The 9,863-nt window shown below is 38.8% G+C and overlaps 1 protein-coding gene across 15 annotated transcripts; it reads right to left on the bottom strand.

Annotated features, from left to right (window-relative positions):
- Positions 1-250: 250 nt before the first annotated feature.
- LOC123069622 (uncharacterized) lies at positions 251-9,506 on the bottom strand. Of its 15 annotated transcripts, none has more exons than XR_006432664.1 (18): positions 9,166-9,506; positions 8,877-9,042; positions 8,733-8,804; positions 8,369-8,473; positions 3,117-3,282; positions 2,745-3,019; positions 2,586-2,669; positions 2,369-2,499; positions 2,209-2,290; positions 1,993-2,119; positions 1,754-1,905; positions 1,396-1,675; positions 1,247-1,302; positions 1,082-1,172; positions 943-1,002; positions 752-817; positions 611-672; positions 251-511 (listed from the first exon to the last, which is right to left on the bottom strand). XR_006432664.1 is itself a non-coding variant. In XM_044492521.1 (14 exons), exon 1 carries the CDS (start codon positions 7,533-7,535, stop codon positions 6,483-6,485), a length of 1,053 nt encoding a protein of 350 aa, XP_044348456.1. In that variant the 5' UTR covers positions 7,536-8,361; the 3' UTR covers positions 251-532; positions 611-672; positions 752-817; positions 943-1,002; positions 1,082-1,172; positions 1,247-1,302; positions 1,396-1,675; positions 1,754-1,905; positions 1,993-2,119; positions 2,209-2,290; positions 2,369-2,499; positions 2,586-2,669; positions 2,745-3,019; positions 3,117-6,482. The 15 variants fall into 15 exon arrangements, 3 of the variants coding, with proteins under 3 accessions (XP_044348456.1, XP_044348455.1, XP_044348457.1); XR_006432670.1 differs by having other exon boundaries at positions 8,431-8,473; positions 8,733-8,794; positions 9,166-9,505; XR_006432662.1 differs by having other exon boundaries at positions 8,877-9,504.
- Between the last annotated feature and the right edge of the window lie 357 nt (positions 9,507-9,863).

Below are 9,863 nucleotides of genomic sequence, written 5' to 3'. Positions count from 1 at the left end.
ATTGTTTAATTATTTGAGGTAGAGCTTTTGACATGGCATACTCTTAATTTTACAGTAATATTTAGAGAAGCCTAATTATGGAGACCAATTGGAAGCACAATCGACATAATCAACTCAAAAAACTTTGCAAGGAATTTGACTAAATTTTTTGGCATGACCTTTCCTTAATTTTCTAGCATTTGAACATGTCACAGGAAGATAGTATATATTGAGAACGAAACGTCACAGGAAGATAGTATATATTTGAAACAATTGTAAGGAAAAGTATTGACACCAGTTGGAAGCAAAACTGACATAATCAGCTTAATAAAAGTGCATACAAATCCAAAGATTTCATAATTCAGACTTATTACATAAAATTAGTCGATATCTGATGACATGCTTAGGCTGATCATGAAGTAGTTGTAATGTTAGTTTTGGAGGTAATTTTCAATGGAAGGTGGTGCAATCCGTAGGTGCTTTTCGTGCGTCTTGAAGATTCCTTGGTCCTTGCATGGTTGTTGACGGTGCCCTACATGTTAATAGAACAACACTATTGGTAATGTTATTGTTGTAGCAAAGGGCGACAAAACTTCATATAATTTTGTTTGGATATGAGAACTGATAGTACCTATGTGTTTTTATTACCGTTATCCTCTTGTCCTTCACATTTGTTCATTTTCACATTGTTATCTGCAATGTTGTTTGATTGATGATAGAAAGTTAGATTGTGAATCTCATTTTTCTATGTGATATGAGAAGAAGCACCTACTCTTGTTTATGCTTTTTGACAACCTGGAGATGCACTTGTGTATCCTGAAGATGTTCCTGTTGTTGACTGGCATGTAAACAGGAAATATTGTTATCAATGTGTACTCTGTTTGTTGACTGGCATGTAAATAGGTAGATGTACTTTTCAAAGAACTTCAATGATAAACAGGAAATATTGTTATCAATTAGTACCCCTCTTTGTTGGTGGCTCCATCTTCTGTAAATTGGATGCTTCTTTTCGCTGAAGAGTACCTGCAACCAAAAATCGCCATTTGAATTCCATATTGAATGTAAGCTGAATGTTCTTTAGTAGAACTTCAAAAGGTATTACCTATTTATGTTTTTGTCGGTGTCCATAGTTGCAGATTGGCAAGCAGGAGGCATAGTATTGCCCAAGTGGACTTGTGTTTTGGCTCCCCGGACTACGAATAGGAAAAGTTTGGTAAACATTTTGTAGACAGAGGATGTAGCTTCTATTTTGTGATTGATGGCAAACCTCTGGATGCTCTTTGATGACGCTGGACTCTTCTCCAGTTCTTTGCTTGGAGTTGACTGGAAGTATTTAATGGTTCAAGTTAAATATTTTAGGTAATACAATTGTAATTAGGATGGAGTTACTTTCTGAATTGATGAAAATTGTCTAACCTTTGTAGAGGGCAGCATTTGTGCATTGTCAACTGGGAAGCTTTTCTTTATGACATAACTTATGGGGAATCTGGATACCAAATCAATCTTCATTCCTATATAGAACAATCTGGTTTTCCCAATGGCATTATCTAGGGCGGTCACATGTTCCGCGGTATAAACTTTCATGTTTTGAGAAGCTTGGATGGCATCTCGCTCAACCAGTTATTCAGCAATTTTAGAGAAAGCAATGGCATCTAAATCTCCCGAGTCATCTGTAAGTGTAATTGGTAGCTTGTACCTAGAGAATTTGATAGTTGTTTATATGGAAGATAATATGTAAATGAAGGCAAATGTTCTATAAAAACAAAGATCGTACAATGGCTTTGGAGATGAATTTGTGCAAATGCATGTTGGAGTATCTGAGTTGTTGTTGTATCCTCTGTCACAATGTTTGCATCCTTTGTAGTACCATTTAGTTGAAGGTACAATAGATTTAACTTTCGCAATGGTGTTGTAGGTAGCTCCTTCCTAAGAGTTTGCAAAAAGGGTGCATTGAGAATCTGTTGTAGAAGTTCACTGATATACAAATAATAGGGTAGATAAGATGATGTTGACCTGAAAATTTGAGGTGGGCATATCTGATATTTGTTGAAGTGTGTACATTTTCCCTGCTGCTTGAATAGGAGATAAATGCATAACCTGAGGTAGTTGTTGTCGCAGAGCCGGAGATTCCCATTTATAGCTTCAAAAAGAATCAGTGAGAAAAATATCAGCATGTTAGATTTTGGAAAAATAAGGTAGTAGTTGCAAATAGAAAGGAGAATCGGTGACCTGGTTTGGTAGTTTTTAACTTGAGATGTATCCAAGTCAATGTAAACTTTTGTTACAGAGGTTGAGGATGCATGCATGGCACCTATATGTATATATGGTTATATGTCGTATTAATTTTGGCTCTTATAGTCATTTTAAGAGAGAATATTTGAGCAGTTACCTAGAAAGCTCCAAGCTGTGAGACCCGCAAAAATGCCAACTATAATGCCTTCTTGTGATTTTTTTAGTACAGCTTCTTCATCAAATGTTTCACCATGGTGGCCCCAAAGACGTATTTCTTGTGTCTGTTCACTGCATATGTGGAACAAACATTTGTTGACACAAAGTGTATAGGGATGGAAAAGTTTTAACACACTATAGTAGTAGAAGAAACATACTCTAGGTTTTGAATTTTGATTTTCCTGAGTTAATTTGTACATGTCTGACTTGCATAATCAAATGGCTAATGACTCCTATTATATCTGGAGAGAGAAACCACATACAAAATTAATTTATGTTTTAATATTAGTACGAAAAAAAGGAAATGCAAGTGTTACCTTGAAGTGGTTTTGCAAAAGTATCTTTTTCTGGTAGATTATCAAATGGACAAAAATTGAAGGAAAACTTTGGTATATTTGTTCCTCTGGTTTCAAGTCGGTGAACCTTAGTGTTGTGCTTGAATTGCAACATATAGTTTTGGTGGTGATATATATGGGTTTTGTTTTTTATATCAACAGCTGCAATATCGTAAGATGTAGACATGTCCTTCTGTGAGTAAGGGGCGGAATTGTCTTTGAAATTTTTTGGGTACACTGATTTGCGCCATATTGCCCTGCCATAATATTCGATGAGGATGTGAAAATCAGTAGTACATTTGTACAATAATATTATTATTATGTTGGAAATAGAAATATTAATGATGGACTTACATCTTCATCTAAAAGGACACCATCAATGCTGATGAGAGGATCTGCAAACTTGGATTTCATGTTTATTGCATCCCATAGGCGTAAGAGTCGTCCAAATACCTTACAACCCTGTTGACCAAGAGTCATGGTTTTAAGGGCTGTAGTGGATTCCATTGATGTAATATTCCTGAAAGGGAAGCAAGTAATTGCATAATAATGATGTATTAAATGGAGAAATAATTATGTAGGGTAAACACACTTGAATGTAGGAAATTCCTTTATTCAGTTTCATAGTCTATTAATTTGACTAAAAAATTCAGCATAGACTACATTATGGGTGCAATTCTCATAAGAAGCTGGACTATTTTCGATTAGAACTCTCAACCCCTTTGGTGAAGTAACTATGGAAAATGCTACATATAATTGACCATGAGAGAACACTGGAGATGGCAAATAGACTCCAACTCTATTTAAGATTTGCCCTTGACTCTTGTTTATGGTCATTGCATACGAAAGGCGCACGGGAAACTGGCGTCGTCTCAATTTGAAGGGCACCTTGAGTGAGTTGATGTTGTGACAATGCGTGGGATATATACTTTTGAACCTGTAGCCTTCCCTGTTGTGATTTCACCTTCAATCACACGATTTGTCAATTGGGTGACAATCAGCCTAGTACCATTACAAAGTCCCCTTGATGGATCAAGATTGCGCAAAAGCATAATTGGAACACCAATCTTCAAGTGCAACTTATGGTCAGGAAGTCCGGGCATCGGAGTTGTGTTTAGAAACTCTGTTGGGTATAATGCTTCAAGAGTGGAATGATTAGCAGTGCTATCGTTAATTGAATCAGAACTATAGTAAGACATTTCAGACATTTTTAGCTGAGCAATCATTCTGGTATTTATATCTGAAACCACCTCATTTGTAGGTGCTAAAATTGCACGTTGACACAAATATGATGAAATATTTGCTGGCTCAGAACCTAAGTCATAGACAAATGATATCAATCCATCAAGGTTCCTACAATCTGATGATAGAAGCAAAGACTCTGGAATCTCTATAAATGAGTTACTGGAATCATTTGGGACAGAAACAATAGGTTATGTTCCATTGCCCACCCTAAGAAGCCATTCAGCAAAATTACTTAGCTCCTCTCTGTCTGAGGTGGAGAGATTTCCTGACTTCAGCCTCATATTTTCAGTTAACTGGAGAAGCTTACATTGTCTCCATAAATAAGAATTAACAATGCATAACCTCATAATTTGGGCTTTTGTTGCATTTTGTATTACTAGAAGTGTTTGTCGAAAATCTCCACCAAGCACAACAGTTATACCACCAAATTGCTTGTTTTCTGCATTTTGCCTTGTTTCTGATAATATATCTCTAAGTGTATGGTCCAATGCTTCAAAACAATATCTATGATTAACAGGGGCCTCATCCCATACAATAAGAGAAGTTTTTTGGATAAGTTCTGCCAAGTGTGTATTTTTCTTTATACTATACATGGAACTCTGAGAAATGTCTAAAGGAATTTTAAAATGGGAATGGGGGCTTCGACCCCCTGGTAGCAGTAGGGAAGCAATTCCCGATGATGCAACTGCTAATGCAATTTTCCCGTTGCTTCTTACAAAACTAAGCAAAGTAGTCCATAAGAAAGTTTTTCCAGTTCCTCCATATCCATAAACAAAAAATGTTTTACCTTCACCATTCATCACAAAATTGTAAATAGCATCAAAAACATCTTTCTGGTTGTTGTTCAACATTGAAAGGTTGTCATTTAAAGTGGAAATCATAGCAGGCACATCATAATTGAGCTCATCTAGTAGTAGCCTATTTTGTCCAGAAATATTAGCAGTGTCATTAGGTAGCGGCAAATTAAAATGGGATAAACAATATCCTGCATCTCTTAGCAATTTATCCAATTCATTCAAAAAATATGATGAAATATATATATCGGCTAAGGGATTTCTAGCTTGAGCACGGTTCTGACTCAATTGATGGGCTGCATCTTCAGACATTTTGACGCATGGTCATCAAAAAAATTTCTAGGATTTGTTACCTCACAAAAGAGCAAAACTGTGACAAATAGTTGGCGTAACTGGTAAGGCATGGCCCATTGAGCGGCATCTTTTACGGCATTGGATCATTCTTCATCATCACCAAGGAGACCTAAAGCCTCACATGCAACACGAAATGTAGGATATTCATGGCCATTTATAGTTCTGATTTGAGTGAAGGAGGTTGGACCTTTGACAATGTTGAGCAACAAACGTAGATAGTGAAGGTCCCCTTGGGAAGGGTTGACATAAGCAATTCTGCCGATTCTTCTAGAACCACGACGATAATCCCAGTATTTGCCATTTGAGTTGGAGTGCCATGTAAAATATTCAGGAAATTCTATGTAGGTATATTTTTTAGCCAGAGGGTGTTGCATATTAGCTTCTAACCATGCAGTCAGCTTAGTCGTCATATTCCTTGGATTTTCAATCACTTCTTCAAGGTCATCATCTTCTGAGTAAATTACATTATTCTCAAATGGAAGATGAACTGGAAGTCTTTCTATGGAAGGGTCTGCATAGTGAATATCATACTCTAGCAAGTGCCAAGCAGCCTCATTTGGTGTGATACAACGACATTCTAGATAATTTCTATTTCATTGACTGTTTCACTTGATAAATTGGATGATCCATAATTTGAATGGATTTTAGATCTGGTAGAATCAAATCCTTTTGTGACATACTTGAAAAGATATTTGTGCATGCCATCATGATTAACCTTCTCTACATTTATGTGAGCTTGATATTTAACTACCAAGTTGACATTGTGAGGAACAACAAATCTGTTATCAATGTCAACTCCATTTTTGTTGACAGTTATTCCATTGTTTGGCCTTGCATATTGTGTGAAACCATTCTCCAATATAGTTGTTTGCTCACAGAAATCTTTAGGATAGAATTTTGTGCATTTTCCTTCAGACATACAGGAAGATTTAGTATTTAGATTTCCACAGGGCCCATGTATCATGAATGACGATACAACATCATAACCTATTGGATCATTTTTTAGGATCTGACAACTGAGCCGAAATAAGAAAGTCTATCTTTTTCGCATCTAAGGGTTCATCTTTGGATAACCATATGATGATATGGACATGAGGAAGTCCACGTTTCTGAAATTCAATGGTGTAGATAACTACAAAAGACAGGCATGTTATTTACGTAAAGGAAATGTTGGATTCGGGCAACATGAAATCAATTAATGTTGTGGGGGAGACAAATTACCTGCATTCATTGGTCCAAAGAATTGTTTCTTTTTAATATCATCCATTAGCATATTTAGCTTCATTTTGAATACCCTATTGACAATATCTGGACGGTCAGAAGGTTGTTACCCTGGAATGGATGATAGAGCCTCTACTATCTCAGGCCAAGCTGCATTTGAAGTGAATGTGACAAAGAGATCTGGGCAGCCATATTTCCTACATATAGCGATGGAATCTTGATAATTTTGGTACATATATCGCGGGCCTCTGGTGAATGAAGATGCCAATATAATCCTTTGACCAACTAAAGAACCGGATGTATTACCTCTTGAGACAGAATTGGCCAAGTCATTATATGGTGATGATCTATATTTATTCTGAAATCCAGGCTTGTGATAGAATGCCATACAAAATTCTTCAACACAACAATAACCATCCACTTCATAAGCCTGTGTCAATCTTTTACCTCTCAATGGCGTGTTGAAATCACCTGGTCTATCATCTAGTCTATATGCATAGTACTCTAGCATAGTTACTTTCTGACGGCTTATAGCTTGACTTTGTGGCGAGGTGCGGTACATGAGGTCATCATGGTAACCATCCTCTCCAAATAATAGAGGATACTGCATAGCCATAAACTTGCAATGTTTTTCATTGATTTGTTGTAATCCTGATGAACGGTTATCTATTATAATGTCCCGCCCAACATCAGTTGACCCAATATCACCAACAACCAGCCCTACAACCTCAGATGCGACTGGAGCACTATAGATGTCTCCATGTGTGTCAGGTTTGCCATATAATCTGATAAAGAACTGATCAGGAGCATCTGCAGTCAATCTTTCCCGTGCTGTTCTAAATAGTTTCACTATGGGATTATGGGTGTTAAGCATTGATATAAGGGACTGGACAATATCGTGATTAGCATTGAAAGAAGGGCGGATAGACGAAGACCGAGATGATGAAGGGCGAGAAGATGCAGTAATATTTATGTGGTTTCTAACCTCATGCTCTGTATCATAGATGTACAATTGTGCATATTCTGGTCGATGATTCTCAGGTCGCATTAGAGAACCGATACGATGGCAGACTTGACCACTAATCTTGAAAACATAGGGTGCTCGGCCATCATTTATGGATTCAATAACTTTAGCACCCATTGAAGTCATCGCAAACATGGTATTATACTGCCAGATATGATCAAAAAAGTGGTTCGAAGTTGAAGTGTTCTGTGAGGTTAATAAATCCAATAGAGGCTGAGCAGGAGGATCATATGGTTTCAGCAAGATTTTCCCTCCTTTACAACAAAAATTATATGTTGGATCGGAAGTATGTCTCTCTCTGCAGATATGCTCTTCATACCAAAACAAAGAACCACAATGTTTGCATGAATGTGTGCCCCCCTCCCCCCCCCCCCAAGGTTTAAGGGTTGAAAGATAGTTCCTGAAAGATAGGCCATGTATATTTATCTTAATTTGTACAAAATGGAGACTTCAATCTGCAATACACTAATTTGGTAAATAATACGAGCTTACGATTATGGATTAATGCCAAATTTGGTGTTTGGGAAGCTGACGTAGAGGACTCTCCGGTTAATACTCAGCATACTGAACGTTCATCTGTAGATGTTTTTGCTAGTTGATGGGAAGCATATGTTGATGGAAACATATATAAGGAACACAAATATCCTAACTAACCTCTATTTATAAGTTGTGTACGTCGGCGGTGGTTATCGAAAGAAGCAAATTGGTTTATTTCAGGTATGACAACTGGTTGTGACTGACGACGGGGGCGCCCACGACCGCGTTGGACTGAACGGCTACCAGGATTTGTAGAAGAATTTGCGGTGCTATCCATCTTAGAAAAGCATGTGGGCAAAATTGACTTAAATGGAAGCAAATTGTAGCCTATATGATTGAATAAATATATCACACAAAACAATCCAGGGTAGGAAATTCATACGGTATCTAATATGCATGGAACAATACGGATGGTGCATGTGTTCGCATACCAATGGAAGAAGTAGGAGACCGCTACAAAAATGAATTAAAGCCAATCTGAGGAGCAAGAGACCTACTAAGCAGAAGTTGAAGAACCTTTCGATCCGGAGAGCAGTCTGCAAAAAATTTAAACATAAGTTTAGGGTTAGGAGAAATCCAGGGTAACTGAAAACAGGAATCGTGCTATAGGAAAAAAACTACAATTTACTGATAAAACAGAAATAAACAAATAAATTACTAAAATAAAATGATGATATTGGCTTTTGTACTATGTGCGGGTCGCACTGCTAACCAATTTGTGTAAGCATGTAATATCATAATGAAATATCAATTTTATGAAATAGGAATCTCAAAGAAATGCAAGGAGCAAGCGACCTGTGATGTAATATGGCCAATCCGAGCAGCAAATAACCTACACGCTCAGCATCCTTCCATCCCTGGCACAACCTGAGAAATTGGAAATCATAATCTTGTGAGGATAGAAATATTCAGAGAGGGCTAAAAAGAGGGAGTGTGCACCTAGTAGTGTTGAAGTTGGTTCCCAGACGTGGATGTGAGCAGGCATTCATGGTCGATGCGTATGGCAGAGGGGCTATAAGCACAATCTTTTCCACAATTGTAGGGTAATGAAGCAAGACATAATGAGGGTCGTAAATTGAGTTGCGAGGCCGTTTCAAATGCATTTCTGGCATGGAGGTGGAAGAGTTTGCAACATAAAAGCAGGGAAGATGAAGGAATTTGGTGGAATTAATGCTCATCTATGGAGCAGCGGTGACTGGGGGGCGTTGGGCGTGGTGGCATAACTCACCAGCGGTGACTAGCCATGAGGACGATCGATTGGGGAATGGAGGCGGAATCCATGGCGGCGGCGGTGGCTGGATCCCGCATCTCTGGAGAGGTTGCTCGCCGGGGACCACCGGCAGTGAGGGCGACAGGGTCAACAGGGGCGGCTGGCTGGAGGCAAGCATGCTTGGCGGCGGTAGGTGGGAGAGCATGAGGGGCCGCGGCGGCTGTACAGGGAAGGGCAGGTCGAGCATGAGGGGCCGCGGCGGCTGGACCGGGAAGGGAAGGTCAGGTAGGTCAGACGGGGAAGGGCAGGTCGGGTAGGTCGTGCACAGCCGCCAGAAGGGATTGTTGCGGCGCTGGCTTGACAAAAGGGATTTTTGTAGTGATTTCTTACGGAAGGGTGTGGGTCATACGTGTGTATCCTAAATGATAGATGCCCATGGGCTTGGATCGGGCCTTTTACTGTCCAGATAGTAAAGTCTACACCCAACCCAGAATGAAATCACATGCCAGTAGCGAGCGTTGTGGATCGAGGATGAAATGGTATGTTGACTTAGCGATGGCAGCTCCTAGTAATTTTGACCAACATATGATCTGACGGCTGCAGAGCATCCATCTATGTTGCATCGATGGCTAGAACAATCCGGGTGACATGGCTTCATGAGAAGGCATGAAAATCACCTAGTGGGGTGCCCCTATTTAGATATAGAAGATGTGCAT

Source organism: Triticum aestivum, chromosome 3B (assembly GCF_018294505.1).
Source record: "Triticum aestivum cultivar Chinese Spring chromosome 3B, IWGSC CS RefSeq v2.1, whole genome shotgun sequence".
NCBI lineage: Eukaryota > Viridiplantae > Streptophyta > Magnoliopsida > Poales > Poaceae > Triticum > Triticum aestivum.
This window is presented reverse-complemented; position numbering and strand designations above follow the sequence as displayed.